Here is a 26,253-nt window from a genome sequence, read left to right as displayed (position 1 = left end):
GTAAAGATAATAATGATAATAATGGTAACACTTTATTTGGAGAGTTACTCTACAGAGCATTTACAGAATATTTGTAATATTTCAGCAGGTTCAACAATTCAGCTGTTCTGCTAATCCTCACCCGAACACTAACCATTTAAAGGTTTTGTTGCTTGAATAATTTTATTTTCATTGTGGATCAATAGCTGAAATGTTACAAATACTTTATAAACTCTCTATAGGTGGACTATGCAAATACAGTGTAGTCAATAAGAATATGAAATTCACATGATGTCAAAACAATGTTATTTTATGTTCACATGTAGTTGAATGGAAAACAACCCCAGGGTCGTTCTTAGGGCTTCAGAGAATGTTTTTAAAGGCTGAATACTTCAGGGACAAGCAGACTTTGTGTGACCATCATCAGCTGATATTTGGTTCATACAGGTGGACACCTGGACAGGTGTTCTGTCAGAAGACACCTGAAAGTGGCTTCATGAGAAGATTGGCAGCATCATTTCCGTGTGTTTCAGGGGAAAATGTCTGGAACAAACAGCTGGGAGATAAAGTTTAATCTGAAATTTGTGTGGAAATAATATGACTGTGGTAGAAACAGTGTGTTTTCAACCATGACCAACTGTTCCTTGTTTTATTCTCTCTCTTTCTTTTATTATGGGGCTGACATTCCGATCAGTGAGGGAACCACCGGACGGACCGGTGAATCATTCCGTGACCTGTTTCCTGTCGGACTGTTTTTATGGACGAACCAGTGCACCTTGAACTTGTCAGGGAAAAGCAACTCTTCTCTTCTTTTTTCCCCCGCTTATATATCACATATATCAAATTGTTTTGCGATGTCTGGAGTCCCACCTTTACTCCGCGCCGGGCCCGCGGCCTTCAGGCGGCTGTCGCGCCGCGCAGGCGCAGAAAAAAGCGGCAGTTTGTGTTTTGACGCTAACTCTTTGCACTTCAGCTCGTCGAGGACCGACCGTGGACACAAACCCAGCTCCAGGTGCTACACAAGCTCCCCGAGGACTCAACCGGTCCGGATCGGCTGTGCCTCCGGGTTCTGGGGGGACACAGCGACCTCAGGTACGGAGACAAACAACCGCTGAAGCTAACCGATTAGCATTAGCGCCATTTGCCACAAATACACATCTCAGCGTCACAGCTCACGAGCAGCACAGGTGAACACGCAGGTAAATCACAGGGCTTGACCTCACGGTGAGCACACACAGCAGCAGGAGCCGGACCTGCAGCAGCAAACCGAGCTCATCCTCTCCTGGTTTCCACAGACATGCTGCACACCAGCAGTGTGTGTTAATGTGTGTTCCTTCATTGTGTGTTTGCTCAGTGCCTCAGCTGATCCACAGCGGGAAGCTGGACTTCCTGGTGTTTGACTACCTCAGTGAGATCACCATGTCTCTGCTCACCGCTGCCAAGGCCAAGATGCCTGTGAGTCACACCTGTCTGTCTGTGTGTGTCTGTGTGTGTCTGTGTGTGTGTCTGTGTGTGTGTGTCTGTGTGTGTCTGTGTCTGTGTGTGTCTGTGTGTGTCTGTGTGTGTCTGTGTGTGTCTGTGTGTGTGTGTGTCTGTGTGTGTCTGTGTGTGTCTGTGTGTGTGTGTGTGTGTGTCTGTGTGTGTGTGTGTGTGTGTGTCTGTGTGTGTCTGTGTGTGTGTGTGTGTGTGTCTGTGTGTGTCTGTGTGTGTGTGTGTCTGTGTGTGTCTGTGTGTGTGTGTGTGTGTGTCTGTGTGTGTGTGTGTGTGTGTGTGTGTGTGTCTGTGTGTGTCTGTGTGTGTGTGTGTCTGTGTGTGTGTGTGTGTGTGTGTGTCTGTGTGTGTGTGTGTGTGTCTGTGTGTGTGTGTGTGTGTGTCTGTGTGTGTCTGTGTGTGTAGACCTTCAGTATTTGTCTGCAGGTCCTCACATCTTCAAGGAGCTGCATGAGGGTAAAGACCTGGTGTGTAGAAGTATGTGAGTGTAGATTCAAAGGGTGAATGTGGCCACACGTGCTGGGGAGGACTCACAACCTTTGGTTTGGAAATTCAAGGCCTGAAATGTCTTTAAATGCCTGGAATCATAGAAACAACAAAGGTATTGCATTTGATCTGGGGCAGAGTGAATCTGCAACTGCATCTTTTTTTTTTTTTTATCCTCCAGCGGTGAACTCAGTGAGTGGTTATCTCACGTTGATGCTTCTTACGTATCAATCAAAATGTGTCTGAGTGTCAGAGGTGTCTTTATGATCGCTTCCTTTTCACAGGGCAGATTTAATAAGCTGTTGTTGCCCGTGTCCTCTTGTAGAATCTGGGTTACACTCCAGACTTTGTCCAGGTCGCTCTGGCTCCGTTCATCAACGACATCCACAGGAAAGGTGAGTGAATCAGTCTCAACATATCACGACTGACTGACGAACACAAACCCCTGTTTATTGGTCCCGGACAAGTTCAGCTGGTTGTAAGAAGCTTTGTTCTATGAAGTTTTGAACATCATCCCACCAGCCAGGTTTTTATCAAGATTTATATACATTATGTCTTTTTACATTATTTAAGAAAACAATTTAAAATTAGTTATTGTAGTTTTTTTTTTTGACTGTTTCCATGGTAACCACCACACAGATCTCACAGATCTCTCTTCCTCGCAGGTATTCGTATCGTCAGTAACGCAGGAGGCGTGAACCCTCTGGCCTGTGCCGAGGCCATACAGGAAGTCATCAAGAAGGCCGGCCTTGACCTCAAGGTGGCCGTGGTGACTGGCGACGACCTCATGCCCCACGTAAGACCCCTCCCCCAACACCGTCTTTTTTTTTTTTTTTTTCATTGCAGACGTGATGATTGTTTATTGATCGAATCCTCCCCCCTCAGAGAAACAGCCTCTCTGAAGTAAAGACGGCGTCTGACGGCAGCAGACAACACTTACCTAAATCACTTCACAGTATGAACGCTTACCTCGGGTACGAACACGCCACACACTCTGTAAACCTTTTAGATTTGAACAATTTTATTTGTAAATCCTTTTTAAAATTCCTCGTTTTACTGTCCATCAAAATATCGAAGAATTAACCACTTTACAATTCATTCTTTTTAGTTATAGATTATAGATTAATTAAACAAATTTATACATTTTACTGTGAGATTAGTTATTAATGAATTAAATGCTTTATTCCTGTTTGTGTGACACCTGTGGTCCTCCATAGAACCGTCATCAGAGCTGCTGTTTGCATTTAACACCTGTAATGATCCCACGGGTGAGAACTGGATGGAACATGCTCATAATGAAGGTGTAGTCAACCTGCTTGTGTTATCCCCCCCTCGTCTTTAGGGCTGTTCCTATCCGGCGCTGTCTTGATCTCGGGGCTGATATCGTGGTGACAGGACGCTGCGTGGACAGTGCCGTGGCGCTGGGGCCGCTCATGCACACCGTACGTCTGACGCATGTTAAATGTGTCTGTGAAGGTCGTGGCTTTGTACTGCAAACACTGGATCTGTAATCACCTGGTGAAGCTCAAAAGTCTCAGTGAAGGAGCTGAGATCAGTCAGTTTGCTGCAGTGATTAGTTGATTAATTGATTGAATGGCACAAAAGTAATCGGCAAATATTTTGATGCTTGATTAATCATTTCATTATTTTTTTAAGCAGAAGTGCGAAATTTCTTCTGGCTCCATCGTGTGAGAATTCGATGCTTTTTATTTGTCATATAAAATAAATAAACTGAAAATCTTTGGACAAAATATAAAGTTGGTCTCAGGGAAACTGCAACAGGCATTAAAAAAAAAATATTATAGAGTGCTGGAGGTGTGATGTATTTTTGTAGGTTAACATGGATGTTAGTGTCACACTGGTTCCCTCCACTAACAGCCAATAGGATTTCTCCGTTGTGTTTTGGATGATTAGAGAAATTAGGATCATCTTCACTAATGTCTCCACTTTATGATGTTTGAAGGTCACATGACTTCACCGTCACCTCCACTAAACTTCAGCCTGTAGTTTGATCTCACTCTGAGCTCTTCTACAAAGGCCTGTTCCCTTCACAGCGTGTCTTCACCGTCAGGATCGGGTTGCGTGTCCTTTGCAGATGTGTGTGTTTTTTGTTTTGTTTTTTTTTTTTTTCAAAAAGTGGCATGTGTCTGTTTATTAATGCAAGCTGCCATTAATTGTGTGTGTGTGTGTGCGTGCGCTTGTATGTATGTGTGTGTGTGTGTGTGTGTGTGTGTGTGTGTGGAGGAGACTAAGTTCAGGAATGTAACGTCTGTCTGGGGTTTTTATCTGTTGCAGTTTGGATGGGAGAGGGTTGACTATGACCTACTTGCAGCTGGGAGGTGCGCGCGCACACACACACACACACACACACACACACACACACACACACACACACACACACACACACACACACACACACACACACACACACACACACACACACACACACACACACACACACACACACACACACACACACACACACCAAAACATTACATAAGGATGGAACAAGATTTCTGACACATCCTCCTCTTAGACATGATTCTGTAACTGCTGGGTCTGTCTCTCTGTTAAACGGCCACTTCACTCAAATCAGTAACACCCCTGTTGGTGTCAATCAATGCTGATTAGTATTGATTTTACCTGTGCAGGTCCTGAGACACAGGATCTGTCCCTCAGGTTTCTCAACCTCAGTAAAGTGGACTTCGACACGGACTGTTGGAAACCACAACCTCCCTGTCAACAGTTTTCATAAAGAAAATAAAAATAAAACCAGATACAACCACATAGGCTCCATATTTAGCATGTGTGAAGGTGGCGGTGCGGCACCACTCCGCCTCAGTGTGAGCCCAGCTCAGGAGAATCAGTCTAACCCTGTGGACATGATCAAGTCCAATAACGGACTTTTAGCTTTGAACACACAGAACTGACCAAGTGTAAACGTTTTCCTCCAGACATAAAAAATATTCTGAGCACATTACAAGAATTCATGATTTTGTTAAACCTCGTGACAGCAGCCTGGTCACCGTGTTTCAGCTGTCATTCATATCTGTGTGTGTAAATCAGTCTGGCAGGTCACCTGATCGAGTGTGGAGCTCAGAGCACAGGAGGGATCTTCACCGACTGGCACAAAGTTCCCGACTGGTAAGAGAGAAGCCAAATCCTCCATGTGTCATTTTCATGGACCACCAGCAGGTCTGTTGAAACAGACCTTAAAGCTCCATGTTTTAAGCTCAGTCAGCCGATCAGAAGAGAGGATCTGAGCCTCTCTATATGGACCTTTAAAAGCTTTTACAGTGAAGAGACTCTGGTAGAATCAGACTGAAAGGAGGAGAAATCAGTCGAGCTACAGCTACATCCACTGTAGAAGTCAGGTGTCTGAGTTACACTTGAATCTCTGTCTCACACTTGTCGTGTTTCTCTCTCAGGGACAACATGGGCTTCCCGGTGGTGGAGTGTTCGAGCGACGGCTCCTTCGTTCTCTTCAAACCACCCAAAACCGGTGGCCTGGTCTCCTTCGGCACGGTGGCCGAGCAGCTGGTCTACGAGATCGGCGACCCGCGGCGTTACCTGTTGCCCGACGTCACTTGTGACTTCAGCCAGGTGGTCATCAAGGAAATACCAGGTAGCCCACACACACACACTCTCACACACACCCACACCGAGTCAGCACTGAGGACATGACCACAGGCTGAACTGTCCACTGTTTTTATAACCCTGAAACACTCATCTGGCAACCTTAAACAAACGCGTCTGGATCTTGGTTTTCACCCCTGACTGAACCCTTCACCCTCCTCTGAACCTCCATTCAACTCTTTATCAGCTGTTAGTGTTTTTTTTTTTCCTTTTTCAAAACTAAACATGTATCCATCAACCCAGCGTGAACCCGTCTACAGCTCTGCGGCAGCGTCTAACCCTCACATGAACTCTGAAACCGCCCTGCTCAACTCTTCCTCACTGATAAGAAGTTGAGTTTTTCCTCTGTTTGATCATTAATTCAGTGGTTTTTGATTCGTCCACAGTTGGGAGTTTTGGGATTACACTTACAGTCATAACTCAACCTCTCACAGGACTGGTTGAATAAATAATTGTCCACATGATATATGTCATGTATACAATTTAAACTATGTGTAGAAAAACCCTCCACAGAACCACTAACTCCTTATTTATGTTCTCAGTGTGACCCAGTTCTTCACAGAAATGGGTCAGGTGAGAAAATACAAAAATGTCAGAAACTCATCAATAATATTGTACGTTACACCCCCAAAAACCTGAGCGTTAAAAATGGCACTTCTTCTCAGCATCACACGCACGATGAACATATTTATCAGAGGATATAATTATCTCTGACTGCATCATGAATAAACATCACACTGATCCAGTCGTATTTCTCTGCAAAGGCTAAGATCTACAGAGATCTGTAGATCTGTAGATCTACAGAGATCTGTAGATCTACAGATCTACAGATTGTAAAAAACAGAGCCTGCAGTGAACTCATTGACTCCCTGGTGCCAGTTCACTTAGCCCAAAACAGAAGGAAGAAAATACTGTGGACCAGTGGTTCTCAGCCTTTTCCAGCTCATGACCCACTTTGAAAATGTTGGCGGCCCACGTCAACCCGGTAACAATACGGGGGCCACATGATGCCTTTTTATTTGAATGATGAAGACTGAAAGTTCAGGACGGGAAACGTTTAGAGAACGATTCACCAGCGGTCCGTTTAGATTCTCCAGTTTTTACCATGGATGTAAAAACAACATAAAAGCTCCTTTCATTGGCCGATCACAGTGGTTCTAAACATCATTTCATTTTAAAACACTTACAGATATGTATGTTTTTCAATTATAACATGTTTTTAGCCAAAACTGTACATTTTTCCAAACGATTCATTGGCCCACCTGCAGTACTTTTGCACTGATTGTTGTACAACTGTGGATACAAACTGACGACCTTTCTGAGTGGTAACTGATCCAGAAAATAACAATATACGACCAGGTTAAGACGTATAGTGACTTAAATAAACAAGCCACAACAGGTTTCAGTCATTTGATCGTTTAGTTTTATATGTTAGTCGCTTTTTTCAACCAGGTTTCGTCAGTTAAAGATGAGCTGTCGACAGCTTTGTAGAGCGAAGCCTCAGGAATGGAAAATGTTGCTGGTGAAATCACACGATTCAGGGGCGCGGCTGTCGGTGCCTCAGTTAAACCCTCCTCCTCTGCCTGAAGCAGCGCTTGTGACAGTGCAGTGTGGGAGTTCTGGATCAGCTCTGGGACGTGAACTTTTAGTCCCTGCTGTTGCTAAATATGTAAATATTTCAGTCTAATTGAGCCGCGGTTGAACCCTTCAGCCCCGTTTGACCGCGTTGCGACCCGCCGCTCTCATCAGTCGTTTATTTTGTAACATGAAGGAGCCGGGAACGTGAACTGAGGGTGAACCGGTTGAGGGTCTGTCGTCCGGTTCAAGCCGGGGTGAAGAAAAGTGCTGCGTGATGTTGTCAACACACTGAGGGAGATGTCAGGAGGTGAAAGATGGCGATGGCGCTGAGGGAAGAGAAGAGGACAGAGTGAGAGTCCTTTTCTGTGTGTTTAAGGACGACGGGGTCACACAGCGATTACACAAAGTGTCCTGCTCAGGCCTCGGGGTCAGCTCATCTGGTTCTGAAGATGTTTACTTCCTCGCTCTGTATAAAACATCTGGAGCAGATTCTTTGCAGGACACGTCTTTGTCCACATGTAGAATATCCACATTTCTTGTCCTACAACCAGATTTTAATTTTCTGTTCTTTTCCTGTATTTTTACACTGTGACCATCAGTTTTTGGTGTTTTATCTAAAAAAAATGAATCAGTACCACATTAGATTTGTCAGAACTTCTTGAAAAAATAAGTCCTTCATTAACAAATATTGTACAGCGGAAGTCATTGGACATGACCTCACAGTCTGGGTCTTTATTGATTCTCCTATTGGTACTTATTAATATTTTTTTTTAAGAGTAAATGTTTACAGCAGCAGAGTCACTGTGGATAAACTCAGTGTCTCTCTGGAAGCTAATGTAACATGTCAGTGAACTGAATAATATTCCTGACATGGAAACAGTGAGTGAAGCTGAATGGAGGCACATTTGAGTGGAGTGGTATCCTGTGCTGGTCCTCTGTTCCAGTTCTGACGTTAGCTCAGACGCTAACGCATCAACATTCAGCTAACTTCCTCTTCATGTTTATCACGTCAGCTCTGATGAACCAAAGATCATCCATGAGGCAGGATGCTCCACTCCGCAGCATCAGGGTGTTTCTGTTCCAGCAAAGTGAAAATTTATTGATTGATCAAGTCGTGACAGTTTTTAATTAATTGACTGTTTATTGTTTAAAATGTGAAAGGTCATCTTGATTTGTCCTGGTTTGTCTGACCATTATGTTCAGTGTAGAGAAAAGTTGGAACCAGCATATGCAACATTTGTGCTTCAGAAATTGATAATTGATGATGATTGAGGTGTGTTTTCAGGTGCAGAGGGAGGAGCTGTCAGAGTGACCGGGGCCAAAGGCTTCGCTCCATCACACGACTACAAGGTAAAACAGCATCATCATCCTCAGATTTAAACTGAGGATGTTTTTACTGTCAGGATTTCAACTGTGGAGTTTTGACAATTTTCTACTAGTTTCAGATTTAACACAAATCAGAATATTTTGAACCTTTTGTGTCAAAGGAAGCTGCAGCTGAACCCTGCTGTCCTGTTTCCTCCACTTCCTGTCTCCAGGTGTGCGCTACCTACCTGGATGGTTTCAGAGCGACGGCGGTGTGTCCGGTCGGAGGGCCGAGGGCAGTGGAGAAGGCCAGACGGACCGCAGACAGCATCATCAAGCGGTGTGTGTACGAGACGTTCAGTGTGTGGAGGAGATGCCGCCGCTCAGCTCCATGTGGGTGTGAGAATAACTGGTGTGTGTGTGTGTGTGTGTGTGTGTGTGTGTGTGTGTGTGCGCAGGACGAAGAGGATGTTTAAGCAGCTGGGACTGGAAGATTTCAGCTCTGTCAACATCCAGGTCCTCGGAGCTGAGGACACTTATGGTGCCAATGCTCGCACTAAGGTAACACACACACACACACACACACACACATTAAAGTTATAATCTGTAACTTTTCCACTTTAAAATGTCTAAAAACAACTGCACCAATGTTCTACATGTTGTTGAGTTATGTTCTCACATCATCACAAATGAGAAGATATATGGTGTTTTAAGAACCAAAAACCATCTCAGTGTAGTTTCACATCTCCTCTCTCAGGCTTCTCTCTGGAGCTCTACTAACTACAGGTCAGTCAGCCAATCAGAAGAGAGGATCTGACCCCACAATCCTTTTTTTTTTTTTTATGTCTCTCTGCTGGTGTCACTTTTTCTTTGCTCTCTTCTCCCCCTCCTCATCCCTCCATCCCTCAGAAGCAGGTCAGGGTCACAGTTAAGCCTGTTTCAAGCCTCTAAACTCTCCCTCCATCGCTTTTTCTTTCAATTGGACACACACTCTCTCTTCACCCCACCATCCCTTCATCCATCCTTAATTTCTCCTCTACCAGAAGCAGGTCAGGGTCACAGCTAAGCCTATTTCATGCTACTGATCTCCTCCAAACCTTTTTTTTTTCTCCTTCCTTTTCTCCATTTCTCTCCCTTTTGAACTTTCCACTCCTCCTTTTATTTCCTCTGTCGTTCTCTCCATAATCTGAGAAGGTGACACACTGAGAAATCAAAACACACCAATAACAACCCCACATGGACACACAACTTAGCGCATTAATTAACATTTGTGTGTGTGTGTGTGTGTGTACAGGGCTGCAGAGAGGCAGTGATCTGGATGGCCGTCCACCACAGACAGAAGAAAGCTCTCGAGCTCTTCTCCAGAGAAGTGGCTCCAGCAGGGACCGGCATGGGTAACACACACACACACACACACACACACACACACACGCTATTTTTTAAGAATTTCAAGTTGACCATGAGTTGGACCACCGGACATGTTCGCTCTGGAATAAATTAAATCCTGGCGATGTTTCCTGAGGATTCGTCCTCTGGAGTCAGTTCACTCTGGACCGACAGACACTGAAATATTCATCTCTGGTATTTTAATCTGAAGGATCCTTCAGTGACCTGGATCTGGTCCTCAGGGGTCTGAACATTTCTGTAGGGAAAAACGAAAACATGCAGCACTCCCACCCACACACACACACACACACACACACACACACACACAGTGTGCTGCTGCAGATAAGGGGGGTTGTGACCTCCTGAACTAGATTTGGTTTTTGTTTATGGCAACAAGTTCAGCACAACCACACACACCAGCATCACACTCGGCGTGAACCCACAGTGACTCCTGGGAGTCTGCTGATTCATGTTCAGTGCTGCTGAACTGTGAGCGGGACAGGAAGCTGAGCTGAACTCAGACCAGCTGCTCCACCTGTGGCTCCTCCTCCTCTCATTCCTCCCTTGTCCTCTCTGTTTTTGGACACTGGCAGCTCCTGGACTCACCGGCATCGTGGGCGGACGTCCCAGAGTGTGAGTTATACAACAACCCAAACTGTCATGAGAACTATTTAACAAAGCATCAGTGTGTCGGTGAATGAAGCGGAAGTAATTGAGTCCTCAGGTGATAATATCGGAGAGTAACATCTTGTCTTCACGGTTTCCAGGTCTCCTGTTCTGAAGCCGTTCTTCTTCTTCCACCCCAAATCTGAAATGAACGTGAGTACGATCTGAGTCAGAGGTGCCACAAGAAGAAGTTCTCCCTCACCACTGTTCAAAAGAGGAACTTCCTGAGTCATAAAGTCTGAAATACATGGTGTCATCCAAATGTCAAACCTCACTGTTCAGGTCAGACAAAGCTAATGTTGGTTTGCTAATACGTGACTGAAGGGTGAGAGAGAATATGTTCAGCAAATCTGATGTGACACAAAATCAGTGTTGATTTTGTCAGATGTTTAGATTTAATTTCAGTCCAGTGATGAAAACAGTCAAACTCATCGCTGTGTGATTTTCTGCCACTAGGGGGTCTCTCAAAAACATAAACAAAAGACCACCACTGTCGTCACTGCAGTCAGATTCCTTCACAGTGTCAGTGGTTCAGGAGGTTTTTACTGGGAGCTGGATTCTCCTCCTCTCTAACACAAACAGAGCAGCTGATTAAAACCAGTAAAACACTGAATAAAGCAGGTTCGAGTTAAAAATCAGTGTTTCTCTGGTGCTGTTTGGTGGCTACAGGACATCCTGGAGGGGCCGGGAGCTGAGCTGCTGCTAACGTTTGCTCGCCTAGTTTCCCTGATAACTGAAAGTTACCTGAGACTTTGTTTGTTTGACGGTACCTGAAGATAAATATGTGTTAACCTGAATATCCTTTATCCAACAATGAGCGTGAATCTCTCTGCAGGTGGACATTCACATCGGTGGAGAGTTGGTGGAGTCACTTTCAGAGGTGGGGCCAGACGCACCTGAGCAGGAAGCCCCTCCCACCTCAGCAGAGGACATACCTGACACAGGTAAGTAAACACACAAAAATTTATTGTGTTATTTTCCATACATTGATTGTGTTATGAATTCTAAACACTTTACAAAGAGAGTTAACCTGCTGTTAGGTTAGATTCACCTGCTGAAGCAATACTACTGTTGCCGTGGTTACATGCTGGTTAATATAACTAGCTGTTGAGCTGTATTATGATAATGACCGGACAGCCAATCAGAGACCAGGATTCTCTGTTGCTGTGGCTGGTTTAGCCAACAGTTAGCATACTCTGGGAGTCCTTGAGTAGTTTGGAGAGATGCTGGACTTAAGTCCTTCATTTGGTTTATGGCGTTTGAGGAGGTTCCTGGGGTTCTTGAGGACTTGAGGATTCCAGTGGGCCTCAAAAAGGTTCCAGGAGTCCTTGTGTGGGCTCAAATGGTCCTTGAGGAGGCTTGAATGGTGATTGAGGGGTTGCAGGGATTTCTTAGGGGCCTGAAAAGATCCTTGAGGAGGTTTCAGGAGTCCTTCAAAGGACACCAGTGGTTTTTGGGGATGTTCCAGGGATTGGGCTTGAATGGTGTTTGAAGGGTTCCAGGTTCCTTGATTGAACTGAACTCATAGCCATTAAGAGGTTACAGAGGTCCTTGAAGAGGTTTTTGGAGTTCTTAAGAGAGGACTTTTTGGGTCCTTGGGGAGGTTCAAGGGGTCCTTGAGCGTTAAAACTACGAACAGTGACCAACTACAGTTACTGTATGTTTGTTTGTGTCCACATATACAAACACGTGCCAGCCAATCAGAAGCCAGTATGTGCTGTCTCTTACGGTTCATTGCACTGAGGACACTGGATAGGCCTGTTACTGATGTCAGCCTGCAGGGGGCGACGGTCTCCTGTGTCCCGTTCAGAGCCACACAACAGTCAACACAAAACCAGATGCACTTCTTCTTCACTGACACAAATAACATCAGGTAAAAGCTCATGAAGGCAGCAGAGGTACAGATCAGACAGACGTGCAGTGGCCACACAGGATTACTTCTGTGTGTGTGTGTGTGTGTGTGTGTGTGTGTGTGTGTGTGTGTGTGTGTGTGTGTGTGTGTGTGTGTGTGTGTGTGTTATTCCTGGGGAGTACAAGCTGTGCCACTTTTTCCTCCTTTCACTCTTTCACCAACACTTCCTACACATGGCCCTGCACAATACTCACACACACAAATACTGACACATGGATGCTTGCTTCGTTGTCACACACACACACACACACACACACACACACACACACACACACACACACACACACATTGAGTCCTGGCTCCTTCCCCCACCTTCACATTCCTTGCTGAAAACAGGAAGGCCTCTCCAATCACAAAAAACCAAACCAAGAGGATAAAAACACAGAAATAAAGGAAGGAAAGATGGAGCTGCTGCTTTTAATATTTATTCACCTGGTTTTATTTTAAAAGATCAAAGTCACTGAGCAAATGTAGATTCTGCAATTTATCCTTTTATTTTTCATCTTTAACAACAGCGTCTGCACAGAAAAACACTTCAAATCAGTTTCATGAGAATGGGATGAAAATGAGCAAAAAAAATAATGAACGCTTGTTTGTGTGTCTGTGTCTGCAGAAGCAGGCATTACCAATGTTTTAGTGGTCCTTGAAGAGGTATCTGGAGTCCTTGAGGAGGTTGTAAAGGTATTCAAGGGGCTTGTATGGTCTTTAAGGAGATTCCAGATTTCCAGATTTCCAAAAGGGGTTCTTGAGAAGGTTGATGTGGTCTTTACAGGGTTCCAGGGGTCCTTGAGAGCTTGAATAGTGCTTGCAAATGGTCATTTAGGAGTTATACAGGTCCTTGAAGGGGCTCAAATGGTCCTTGAGTAGATGCCAGGATTCCCACAGTTTGTAACAAGACTTATTTGGTGTTTACGGGGTTACAGAGGTCCTTGAGTGGGCTCAAATGGTCCTTGAGGAGGTTCCAGGGGGTCCTTGACAAGACTCATATGCTACTTAAGAGAGCTTGAATAGTGCTTGACGAGTTGTGTGGGCACAAATGATCCTTGAGGAGCTTCAAAGGTCCTTGAAGAAGCTCAAATACTCCTTGAGAAGATTCCAGGATTCTAATGTGGTCTTTAAGGAGTTACAGGGTTCCTGATAGTACCAAAAACAAACAGCAGGAAGTTTTAAATTGATTTCTCATTTCTGATTACGAGTTCAGTTCCCAGTTTTATTGGTTTTCAAGTTCACTCCAAGCAGGTTTGAAGAGTCTGAGTCTGGAGCCTTCATGGTTTGAGTGAAAGTGTCTGAGTTCAGTGTGTTTATCCACATGGCAGGATTTTTGTTCTGCAGTCACGTTCCCCTACCTGAACAAGAAACATGCACTTCTCTAAACAGACACATTAAAAACCGTCAGAAATAATACGACAGGAACACAATAAAAATGTTCCAGGCCTGAACTGAGTTGCATGAGAATAAACCAGGCCACTGAGAGGAGAGTCAAACAGCTTAAAAGCCTGATCGTGTGTTTGCCTCTGTGTTTTATCACCGTTAGCTGAGCCAAACAAACAGGTTTGAAGGCAGTTTTGGTTTTCTGGTCTCTGTCCAGACCTGCCCAGTGGACCACACAGCTACAGACTGGAGGAACTGGCCTACACGAGGAGCGGGGACAAAGGAGACTCGGCCAACATCGGTGAGTCCTCACACACTTCACATTAAAGGTGTAAAAAGTGATTCATCTTGGTTTCATGTTTTTACATCACAAAAATCTAAGGTATGTAGACTTTTTATATCCACTATAGCTGATGTGTGTTGCCCCCTCTCTCTCTCTCTCTTTAGGAGTGATAGCTCGTCATCCCCTCTTCTTCCCCTACCTGAAGAAACACCTGACTTCCTCTGTGGTGGAGGAATACTTCTCCCACCTCATCCAGCCGGGAGTTCGCAACGCTGTCACACGGTGAGTGAGAAACAAACTGACAGAGTGTGAGAAAGGAAGAGGAAAAAAAAAAATCATCTCAGTGTAGTTTTACAACTAAAACTGGGCTTGGGGGCGTGGCTGAGAGCAGTGACTGCTTTGTTGTGACATCACAAAGTTCCAGAAGTCCTGACGGCTGGTTTTAAGGCTCAGTTTCTGAATACAGGCTGTGTGCATTTCTCTGTGGACTGAGGCTTTGATACTTTCACAGTATTAATATAGAACCTAAACCTGCTTTATAATCACAAACACATGGAGCTCTACCTTTATATAATATGGGACCTTTAATTACATGCAAATCCAGCTTACAGATATTTCAACACACAGACTCACACACACACACACACACACACACACACACACACACACACACACACACACACACACACACACACACACACACACAGAGAGAGAGAAGGGCAATTGCAATTAACAGCTGTGGTTAGTGTAATCACTATCAGACGTCGGCCTTCAGCAACAAGACACAACAGAGCAGGGACACGCCAAAAACAAGACGTACAATCTGCAGGCGAACAGATATTAGTCACGATCAGGCCTGAGAGATTCTGCACTGAACACAAACACACAGCAAACACAGTCAGCATGAGATTCAGGCTGCAGGGAAACCACAGCAGCCCCGTCCATGTTTGTGGTCCTCATCCTCGCTTAGTAATTATCTGTTGAGCCCGTATCAGCCTGACTCCTCACTTCAAGCTGTAGCTTTGACTACAAGTCTGAACGTTTTCATTTCAAGGTCACAGTAAGTTCATTTCTGTCATAGTTTTCATACTTGACCGCTCATCAAGCTGCAACTCACATTTCATTCATCTAACTTCCCTGACTTTGTGGTTGGATTGTGTTTAACTTCCCTGATTTGCTGTATTTTTAACCCTCAAAGGCCTGAGTTTTTCTCCACATTTAATCTGCTAATCCTGTTTTAATGTGACAGACAGTATGAGGTTTCTGTCTGATTGAAATAAATCTCAACCAGGGTTCTGGGAATGAACTGTAGATACAACAGCATCTTTACAAGACTTCAAGTGAAATGTCCCATAATGTGTAGTAAAAATGTTCTTCATGATCATCCACAGATCCTCTTTAAACCTTGTTAAATTAATTACAAAAACCTGAATTCACACGTTTACACTTCTTCATCTTTACATTTACTGAATATGAAGACTGTGCCTTCAAAATGCTCAATTCTGATTGGGTGATTGGACCCTTTTTGAATATGACTGGACATTTAAAGGTCAAGGCCATCTCAGTGTAGTTTTACATCTCCTCTCTCAGGCTTCTCTCTGGAGCTCGAGTAACAACAGGTCAGTCAGCCAATCAGAAGAGAGGATCTGAGTCTCTCTTCTGATTGGCTGACTGTTTTCTAAGTGATTCAATAAAAATATAGCAGATTTCAGGTAAACACTCAGAGAATCCAAATCCTGCACGGTTGGATGGTGGGTCCAGGTAGGTGGGGCTTGCTTTGTTGTGACATCACAAAGTTCCAGAAGTCCTGACGGCTGGTTTTAAGGCTCAGTTTCTGAATACAGGCTGTGTGCATTTCTCTGTGGACTGAGGCTTTGATACTTTCACAGTATTAATATAGAACCTAGACCTGCTTTATAATCACAAACACATGGACATCTACCTTTAGACTGTGTGGAAACTTTACTGTAGAGACTAGTGGGGGAAACCTTAATCGGTACAGATCCACCATCCAGTACTTCCAGAGCTCACTAACTTATTTAATCCATCCACAAACAGAAATGTAAAAAGGTGGAGCTGTGGTTTTAAGTTATGTGCTGGAATCATTTCTTGGCGACCAGCGTGACTTTGTGGAGCCGTGTAGTCACCGCGAGGAAACCAGCAGAGACACAAACATGAGCTGCTTCATAACTCACAACAATGAAACGTTCAACATTTTATTGACTAAACAAATAATTTAAAGACTCGGACATGAATCAGTCTCGAAAATAATTGGTAATTACAGTTCCTAAAGGTTTTATACGCAGATTGGTTGTTGCATGAAGTTCCACAGCTGTTTGTTATATTGCGTCCACCAGCATGACTAGAGGAAATCTAAAATCCAATTATTTTAACCATGTCACTGCTCCGTTTCCAAATCCCACAAATCGCACACTGATGAAAATTTAACAGAGTGCTAAAGACACTGAAGGACAGCTGCGGTTCAGACCACTGCGCTGTAGTCATGGAGGGAACCACAAGTGACAGAGAGAAACCAGGAACACAAGGCTGAAACCAAGACACAGAGCCATAAACAACACACACAGTCACAACCCTGCTCCGAGGTAGTGACACAGCAGCAGGGGGCTGAAGTTCACCAGCCGAAGACAGTGGATGTTCGGTTTGTCATCAACATAAAGAATTGATGTTTGTAACTCCTCAAAGACAAACTTCCTGCGAGATAAAAAATACCTGGAGGCAGCTGATAGAAGGTGAACTGCTTCAGGAACGAGTCTATCAAAGCCACATGGAAGCTGTTCTAAATATACCTTTTTAAAAATGATAATCAGAGCTGTGCATATTTCATTGTCCACTACAGTGGAACATACTCATCCCTGTTGCTTTAGGTCTGAGAATATGAAATAAAAACCTTAGAAACATGTTTCAGCTTCTCACAAAGAGTATGAAAGAAATCATTCATATCATTATCACAGTGGCAATGCAATGTTTTTAATGTTTTTAAAGATCGTTTCATTTGAAAACACTGTAGATATGTTTATATCATTATGTCTTTTCACTAAAATTGCACTGTTTTGCAAATGATTTGTCAGCCCACTTGCAATACCTTCGCGGCCCACCAGTGGGCCCCCGGTCACAGGTTGGGAACCACTGGTCTACAACAAGTTTCATGGATCACAGGGGAAATCAAAGCAAATCTAATTAAATAAACCAGCTTCCTTGTGCAGGTGTGCAGAATCTTTATTATCATTATTATTATTAATGTTTGTTTAAATGTTTATTCATTTGAATGTTTTTGATCTTGAAAAGTAAAATATTGTGTAACTGACACAGCAGCGTCAGCTCACTGACTTCAGGCCTCAGGTTTGTGTAGTTGCTGCTCAGCAAACGTTGTGTAGTCTGACTTTAAGGTGCAGAAACTGCAGAAGAGCATCTCCACACCGATGTAGCTGAGGAGGTGTGGGGGGTTTGCTGCAGGTATGATGGAGGATTATGGGAAACGGCTGAACACGCGTGCGGCTGTTGGACGCGTCTGTGCGATGACTCAGCGGCGGCGTGTTAGCGATCAGTGTAATGAAGTTGTGGAGGCTGTAAAGCCAGCTGACCCGCGTCTCCTCTCACACCCCGACACGCCTCCCTGCTGCCACAGACGCTTCATTAGTGCACCTCCACCACTCGTTAACCCTGCAGGAGGCCCCGACACACACACACAGACACACACAGACACACACAGTTAACTGCTTACAGACAGAAACACACACTTGCACCCTCACAGGTTTTGCATGTGATCACATTTAACAAACTGCATGCAAACACACACGTTTGTACATACACACACATGCTGACCAGGCACAGTTAACTATGACACACACTGACACACACACTTCTTGTAACTCCTACAGAAACAGTCACCAAGTTAAAACATACACACACACATCTGGACACACTTTCAGATCAACCTGAACACACACACACGCACACAAACATCAAAAAGCACTGTTAATAACACACATGCACATGTGGGTGTGAGTTTGTGCAATAAACCGCCATACCAACACATGGCGCCAGGCTCTGGCAGACTTGTGTGTGTTTCTGTGTGTGTGTGTGTGTGTTTCTGTGTGTGTGTGCGTGTGCATGTGCGCGTGCGGTTTTTAAAGTGTGGCAGTTTGCGTTACCGTGGTTACTGGTGTTTTTTTTTTTTTTTTTTTTGTGGTTTTGCAGATACACTCTGCCGGGGATCCACGGCCTCAACTTCATCCTGCAGAGTTCACTGGGTGGGGGAGGGGTGGCGTCTCTACGCAGTGACCCCCAGGTAACACACACACACACAGACACACACACACTCATTGACATAGTGTGTTTCTTTGCTCCTTACTCTAACCTGAACCTTAATCGAGTCTTGAACCTCAAACATTAATTAGAAGTTGTGAGGTCCTAACAAAATGTCCTCACAATGGAGCAATGTCTTCATAGTGCAGTGCATAGTCCTTACAGTGCTGGTTTTAATGCTCAGTCCAGCTACAGTTTCATCTTCAGTTAAAGTCCAAACATGGTGTCCTCTGGAGAATCTCTAGATTTTTTTCAACCTTTGCAGGGTGTTTCCAGTTTTGCTGCATCAATGCAATAATATTTGCAGCATTTCTATTACAGCAAGCGTTTCCTAATCACTCAAGTAAACAAACAATGAAGCAACAGTTCGTCGGCATAATAAACTCAGCCGATGACTTACTGTGGCTATTGTAGTTGCCTTATTGCAGAGGTATGTTTATTTCTCACATGGACGTGTTTCATGAATCATAAATTAAACTCTACATGCAGTGTATGTGGGGATAGTCCTACATCTTCAGTGTGTTGTTATTGTCTTCTGGGTCTTGAGGTGAACTTCCCCCCTGAAATTCATTTATTCATTTCACTTCACCCAAATTACCAATAAATAAAATGTCTCACTTCCTCCTGAGTGGTATCTGCTCATTTAGATTTAGCTGGAATCTGAGATTTGTGTCTCTGAAGTGTCTCAGATGGCAGGAAGTGGAGTTTTGTTTGTGTTGCAGCATAAAAAAAGACATTTCCAGAAAACTGCAGTTATGATTCAGGATCTAGGGGAACTGCTCTCTACTGAACAAATAGTCCCTATGTAAAGTGGCGAGCTATACCCAACACCCCAACCTCAATGGACAAGGGCCCCCCCTCCTCACAACAGAACCCCTACACACACACACTAGTAACTTTCCACTCTTTCTTAACCGTGTCCTCTCTTCACTTCTTCCCCTTTTTGTTTTCTCTCTTTCACCACCTCCTCTCTCGCTCTGTGTCCACTCATCGTCTGTGGGAGCTTTACGTTCACTACATTCAGGCGCCGGCGGCCGACATTCAGACGGTTCAAACCGCACCCAGCGGCTCAGCGTCAGGGAAGTTGAGAGAGTGAACCTGCAGACAGACGCTCAGCTCCACGTCTGTCTCACGTCTCAATAACCACCAGAGATGGTGGGTCTGCTGGGCACAGAGCCTCTCGGTCATACATCATGTCTTTGTTTGAAAGTCACAGAGCTCAGTTAAAAGCCACAAAACAACCACAAAGAAGAACAAATGATCACAAAGAGACGCACAACAAACTACAAAGAGATGAATAATGACCAAAAAAAAAACAAAAAACCCACAATGAACAAAAAGAAAAACAAAACCACTAAAAAGAGACACAAACAACACAGTGTCATTATCATTATTATTGTTTTCCTGTCACATTGCCCCTCACACCCACAGCAGACCTCCCCGCCACTGCTGCTTGTTTCCTCTGATCTGTGGGAGAAGTCGCTCGCGATCGTCTCTTCGGTCGTTGATTTTCTGATCAGCCTGGATCATTTCTGCACTGAAACAGCTGAACAGCAGGAACACAGCTAAGTCTCGTGTTGAGCAGTAAGATCACACTTCAGGGCAGGTGAATGTGACAGGGCTGGACAACAGCCAGTGGTGCGTTCACGTGCTCCTCGGATCGCTCCATTTCTCAGGTTGGGACGTTGTTCTTCACACTTAGGTGCGTTCATGTGCTGTTAAAGGTCCGTGTTTTACTCTTCTTCGGTGGTTTATCTGAAGTGTTGATCTCCATCAGAAGATACATTTGTGGTTTTAAGAACCAAAAACCATCTCAGTGTTTTCACTGAGCTGTTCATCTTTCAGACTCTGCAGCTGAAAACTCTCAGTGGATTTTCAGGTGCAGGAGCAGAGAGGTTACTGTTTGTCTGGACAGTCAGATCAGTGTTTTCTGCTCCTTCAGTTTGCCTGGCAGCTGACAGATCGGGGCTGAACAGGTTCGACCACCGGGATCAAACCAACAGTTTAGTTTTTACCAACAGACACACAGAGGAGAGTTTTTCCTGTGGTGTTTTCACATTTTCACAGCTGGGTGAGGACGTGTCCTTTGTCCTCTTTAACACTCTCCTTCTCGCTCTTTCCACCTTCCTCTTCTTTGTAACCTCTTTGCCTTTCACCCTCCTCCTTTATTTCTCTCCATCCCTTGTTCAGACAATCCTGTAAAGTTTTTACCGCCTCGCTGGAATCCACAGCACATCAAAGAAACACACACACACACACACACACACACACACACACACACACACACACAATTACTGCTCAGCACGCTCACAGTGTGCCAATCAACACACTTCACACAGACCCGTAAAACTGAAACACACACACAATGTGTGAATTCAAGCACATTAAGGTGGAAACACACATGTTCAGCTAAAAACACGAACACAGTTCTTATTCTTTTTAGTTTGTTAAACTGTTGTTTTCATTCTCAGCTTTTTCCCATCTCCTCTCAGGGTAAGGCCTACGGTCAGATGCTGCTGGACCTGAAGCTGAGAGGACTGCCTGACCTCAAATCTCTGGTGGACTGAGAGACAGAGACTGAAAGAAAGAAGACATGAATGGGGGAGAGCTGTGGGGAATGGAGACGTGAAAACACAAGAAGAAGAAATGAAAGTGAAAGTGAGACTCAGCGGAAACACAGAAGGATCATTAATGGATCATGTAAGGGAGAATCTGTTTTAGGAACCCAGATCACGTCCACAGTCCAAACAAAGGAAACCCCCAAAGAATTATGATGTTTTCATTAACTTTAAACGCAGAGCAGTGAGACAAGACATTTAACTCATACAACCCAAAATCATGAGTTGGCTCAAAGGCTTTATGGTCTGCAGAGTGTGAGTGTTGGCACAGGCTGACAGGATTTTATCCTCAGTGCAAACAGAAAGAGGAGATTCAGGAAACTGTCAAATAAAACAACATGAATAACTTTAAAAGTAAAGCTGAGAGGTTCAGTTGTGACCCTGGACAGAGCAGTTTGAGAACAAATTCCTAACACGGGGTCCACTGACTGACTGACTGACTGACTGACTGACTGACCGACTCCAGCTGGATACAGGTACAGGGCAAAAAACAGCAACAAAGGAGAAGCAGAGGCTGTCAGCACAATGGAATGTAGATTGTTGCTGGTTAAAACGTTGAACTAATAAAAACCTGAGTGTGCGGGCAGCCTGTGCTTTTCCTTTGTAAGCAGTTTTAAAGGCCTTAGTATGCGTCGCCTTGGACCTTTCCAATGTGAGACTAGCTGCTGGATGTTTGGACATTCCAACACTCGCACCCACTTCACACCAAAGCGGAGAGAGTCACAGTCAAACGCAATGACAGGACAGTGACGACCTCTAATGCATCACAGACCGCGTTAAACTGGCACGTTTTCCTTTCTAAAAGAAAATATCAACTTATATTCGGGCCTGTACGGTATCTCTGTCACCTCTCATGTTCAAACGTACAGTCTTTCTGGTTAGTTTAAGAACGTCTCATCCATGTTGGCTTAAAAAATGAGGGTCAAAGTTCAACCTTCAGCTTGGAAACTAAATTTGACCAAACAATCTCACCATAAAATCCATTCAGCAGCTGTTATTACTTGTGGGCATTTGTATATATCCGCCTGCTCCTCCCTCCAAAATCTCACTAATTTACGTAGTTTTAACCAAACTTTACTTACATGAAATATTGTGCATCTTACTGCCAGTTCTCCTTTACTGTTTTATGAGTTTTCCCCTCAGTTCTTTAGCTGATTTTCTTCCATCAATGAGGACATTGGTTTCACTCGTTCATCAACTTGCAGAGACTTGAAATTTGCAGCAGATAGACCCAGGTTTTTTTTTGAATGTTACCACTGTGGGGGGGGGGCGACAGTGTCTGTCTATTTTGTGATTGGATGAAGTTCATTCTCGGCCACGGAGACATGCAGACACATGAATCTCCCCTGAAGGTCCAGGAGCTGTATCTTCCAGTGTCATGTAAGCTCCATGTTTCTGAACATCTGCAGGCTGGTTGATCAAAAAAAGACATTTTGAAGCCATGACATTGGATTCTGGGAAGACTGATACTGATTTATCGATTCATCGAGACAATTACTGGCAGGTTAATTGATCATGAAAATGGCCATTAGTTGCAGCCTGAACTGCAAGCTCCAGAACAGAGCTGGTGAACTGAGCTCGAGCTGAGGCTGTGTCCTCAACTGCTCTCTCCAAGGTGAAGAATCAACTTTAAAGCCAACATAGATGGGAGGTCTTAAAGTTCTCAGACAGAAATGGAAATAGCAAAATCTATTTATCAATGTGGACCATGTCGTATGAAGTTAGTTCTAAACAGCTAATGTCCGTTGAGGTGAGATTGTCTCATCAACTGCCGGTTATTTTGTTGGGATTTTATCTTATGGTATCATGTGCATTGAAAACATCAGCAGTGAATAATTCATGATATTTTTAGTTCATGGGTTAAAACTTGCAAAAGCATCCAAACAGTCCTTCAGTGACAAACACTAGAGTCACTGCAGCTCTGGTACGTGGCTGCCTGCCATCATCAGCAGCAGCATGTCCAATATGTAGCAGAGGGGGTTTTCCATCCCAGAGGGGGAGATAGTAGGAACATGATATAAGAAACATTCGTGAAGGTAAATGTGCAGATTTCCCTCCTAGGCTTCGCCTGGCCCTGACCTCAGGCTGCCCTGAGAAGGGAGCGGTGGTCTGGGCTTCAGAGGGTAAACACAGTACCCACCATGGCAGCGAGACGCTCCGGTCAGGTCGAACGGGCTTGACGCCTGGTTCACCTCGATACGACCCGGCCCCGATGTTCTCCGCCCCGCAGGAATGTGTGTCTCCTTCCACCAAACTGACTCTCTGGCTTCCAGTCTGTTTATCTTTAATTGCAAACAGGCTGGAGCTGCAGTCAGAGTCGCTGCACAGCTTCTGTCGTGGTTGAGAACTCATCTTACTCACCTCCTCTGAATCACTTCAGCCTTTCCCAGATCTTCCTCCTCACGCTGCGGCAGCTTGCTCTCATCAGGACAAAGCAGAAAGTCCCCTCTGCCCCTTTTCCTCTTTGGGGTTTAGCTTTTCCCTGGCGCTGCTCTCTCATGTGATCCTTCTTAGGTTCCAGGAAAATTGTTCAGCCACTGTTTCTCTGACCTTTAACATCTTTTGGATCTTTGGGAAACTCGTGATCATGGTTCAAAAAAGTATTTTGTGGAATGGACAACTGCAAACACAAAAAGGAACCACATTAGACATCCTCCCCAAACCAATGAATAAACAGTGGTCTCCCAAACGGACATTCAAAGATGTTTGTGCTCATTAAAATCATAAGTGACAACAAGACCAATCCCTCCAGACTTACATGGAAAACAAAGTTGCATGAGTATAACTCAGGCCAATAAAAGAGGAGTCACACAGGAAAAATGAAGATCTATGCGCACGTCTTTGAGGTTCAAAAGACGACACTAAATGGTCCATATTTGAAGAGTGAGGTGTTAAAATGAAAGCTGTAAATTCCCACTTCTTTCCTGTTTTCATAAAACCCCAAATTGAAAAAAAGACAAGTGACAACATCACTGAAATGTGGAAACACACTAACATCTTAATGATGGAAGTGAGGTTTGAGAGCGAAACTGTAGATTCACATCTGTGCTGCATATTGCTGCTTCCCAACACTCCGGCCCTGTGATTCCCAGGAAATCTCTTCTGTTAATTATCTGGAGAAACTTCACCAACATTTTCAGGCCAGCTCTTCATGCACCCCCCCCCCCAAAAAAACAGAGGATTTCCAAGCAGTTTTTGCTCATTATCTGACATGTTGTTGTACACTTTCCTTTTACAGCCTTGTACAGTGTTTGGCTGTATCAGGCTGTTTCCGATCAGGAGTCTGGAGTTACTGTCAAACAAATGAGATCAAACCTCATCAAACTTCCCGTGGCGTCGCTACTGCTCAACAAAAAAAGATTTCCATGCACATGGAAAGAAAGAAAAACAAAGGAAGATGCTGCTGTGTCTCTGAGTATGAGTTTTAGGAAGTTTAACTTTGGTCTGAAGAGCTCATTTTAATGGTAATCCATCAAACCCTATTAACTGTACTATTAATAAAACACTAAAGATCATGAAGATCTGGGCCAAAAACTCAACTCTGACGAACAGGAAAAATGAAATAAGAGAGAATCTTGTCTTGTCAGCCAGAAAACAAGCAGTCTGTATATGACCTTGATTTAAGACATTTATTTCAACAGTGTCAACAGTTTTAAATCAACCAATAAAAACATTTAAAAAACTTGAAGTTGGATAAAAAGCAGGGAATGTTTGTGGACCGACCTCTGTCACCTTCATCCGCAGATTCTTCATTCTTTTGTTGTTTAAGACTCTAAAGACCATAAACGCCTGTGTCCAGTTTTATAGTAATCCATCCATCCAGGGTCCAGGCCTGTTAGCAAAGGTCAAGAATTGAACTTAATGGAACACCAGAGATTTTTTCATTTAACAGTCGACCAATGAAAACAACAAGCTCCAACTTCTCTGAGTTCAAAGAAAACCGATTAAGGTTCTTGTTCTTACTCTGGTTAGATGCTATGAATTTATCTTTTCACAGAGAATCACTCAGGACGAAGCAAAACAAACTGCAGACAAAATTTCAGTTTCTTTGTTGAAGCATTATTCACAATGGCAAATGAACATTTTAGTCTGAACGACTTTGCTTCAGGGTTTCTCAGTTTCTGACGACTTCTCAGGATGTTTGCAGGACTCTGTTCTTCACATGAAGCCTTAGTGTGGAACCACATGTGCATTTAAAACTTGATTTTTTTAAAGGGACGCACAACTTCAGTTCAGTGTTCTTCTACCGCACTTCGTCCATTTTGTAAAAACTTTTTAAACTTGAATACTACATATGATTAAACCCATAACATCAGAAATCTTCTAACTAAAGATCCTAGATGACTAAAAATGGAAACTGTAACATGAAGAGAAAACAACACTCACGTCTGCCTGGTTTGTTTTTTAACTATAGAAATTTGATTCTTCTGCTTTCTACAGAGAAAATCACTGAATGCATTTAAATGAGTTGATTGCTGTATGATTTTGTAGATACTAAACCGAAGAGATTAAAGATATTTTTATGAGCAAAGTTTCTGTTTAAAGTTAATTGTGTTGCTTTTGTGCGTCTGTGTGTGTCAGTCCTGCTCGTCTTGCTAACCTGTAAAATGTCTTTGTCACAGGAAGCAGAGCCGTAAAAGGTGTCGACGGAAACATTTGTTTCACTGTTCACAGTAACAACAGTTTGTTTTAAATGTGGATTCAATGAAATTCTTCAACGCAAATATTATGTTTCCTAAAATATCCATTTATCACTTTAACTTCTAACATTTAGCTTTTTGTCGTTAAAGTCAAACCTCTTGTTTTGCCAGTTTCTTGACGGGTTTTTGTCAAGACAGAATTTAAAGTCAACTGCAACACATCAGTTAAATCCCGTTAAGTCTCACAATATTTATACATGTTTCTACTGTAACATAAAAAAGGAAAATAATATGTTAGATATATAAAGATATATAAAATACATAAATAGGCAAATGCTATATATATATATATATAGCATTTGCCTATTTATGTATTTTATATATATGTATATATATATATATATGTGTGTGTGTGTGTATATATATATATATATATATATATATATACTTTGTTAAATTTAAATTAAATTTATTTTCATAATTAAAATTATAACTGGCTACCAGTAGGTTTTATTACTGGACAGGAAAGAAATTTGCATTTTAAGAATATAATTAAATGAATTTGGTTAATTTTGT

The 26,253-nt window shown here is 43.5% G+C and overlaps 1 protein-coding gene across 4 annotated transcripts; it reads left to right on the top strand.

Moving 5' to 3' along the window:
* lratb.1 (lecithin retinol acyltransferase b, tandem duplicate 1) lies at nucleotides 1-24,803 on the top strand. Of its 4 annotated transcripts, XM_071459870.1 has the most exons (20): nucleotides 22-1,071; nucleotides 1,334-1,434; nucleotides 2,282-2,351; nucleotides 2,622-2,752; nucleotides 2,842-2,930; nucleotides 3,299-3,398; nucleotides 4,252-4,295; nucleotides 5,023-5,100; nucleotides 5,385-5,581; nucleotides 8,456-8,520; nucleotides 8,709-8,815; nucleotides 8,934-9,036; nucleotides 9,770-9,869; nucleotides 10,455-10,494; nucleotides 10,629-10,680; nucleotides 11,363-11,471; nucleotides 14,028-14,111; nucleotides 14,258-14,375; nucleotides 18,312-18,402; nucleotides 20,912-24,803. In XM_071459870.1, the coding sequence occupies exons 1-20, from the start codon at nucleotides 609-611 to the stop codon at nucleotides 20,984-20,986; spliced, it is 2,217 nt and encodes a 738-aa protein (XP_071315971.1). In that variant the 5' UTR covers nucleotides 22-608; the 3' UTR covers nucleotides 20,987-24,803. The 4 variants fall into 4 exon arrangements, with proteins under 4 accessions (XP_071315972.1, XP_071315973.1, XP_071315971.1 ...); XM_071459871.1 differs by lacking the exons at nucleotides 18,312-18,402; nucleotides 20,912-24,803 and adding an exon at nucleotides 17,183-17,498 and having other exon boundaries at nucleotides 1-1,071; XM_071459873.1 differs by lacking the exon at nucleotides 1,334-1,434 and having other exon boundaries at nucleotides 25-1,071.
* Nucleotides 24,804-26,253: the final 1,450 nt, after the last annotated feature.

Source organism: Trachinotus anak, unplaced genomic scaffold (genome assembly GCF_046630095.1).
Source record: "Trachinotus anak isolate AG129_WGS33_773 ecotype Australia unplaced genomic scaffold, CSIRO_AGI_Tana_v1 ptg000023l, whole genome shotgun sequence".
In the NCBI taxonomy this organism is placed as follows: domain Eukaryota; kingdom Metazoa; phylum Chordata; class Actinopteri; order Carangiformes; family Carangidae; genus Trachinotus; species Trachinotus anak.
The sequence above is the reverse complement of the archived record's forward strand: the minus strand, read 5'-3'. Positions and strand labels throughout refer to the sequence as shown.

Coding starts and splice junctions, on each gene's coding strand:
- lratb.1 (XM_071459870.1), top strand. CDS start 609: ATGACCAACTGTTCCTTGTTTTATTCTCTCTCTTTCTTTTATTATGGG. Junction 4,296..5,022: donor GACCTACTTGCAGCTGGGAG/GTGCGCGCGCAC, acceptor TGTGTAAATCAG/TCTGGCAGGTCACCTGATCG. Junction 10,681..11,362: donor ACCCCAAATCTGAAATGAAC/GTGAGTACGATC, acceptor ATCTCTCTGCAG/GTGGACATTCACATCGGTGG.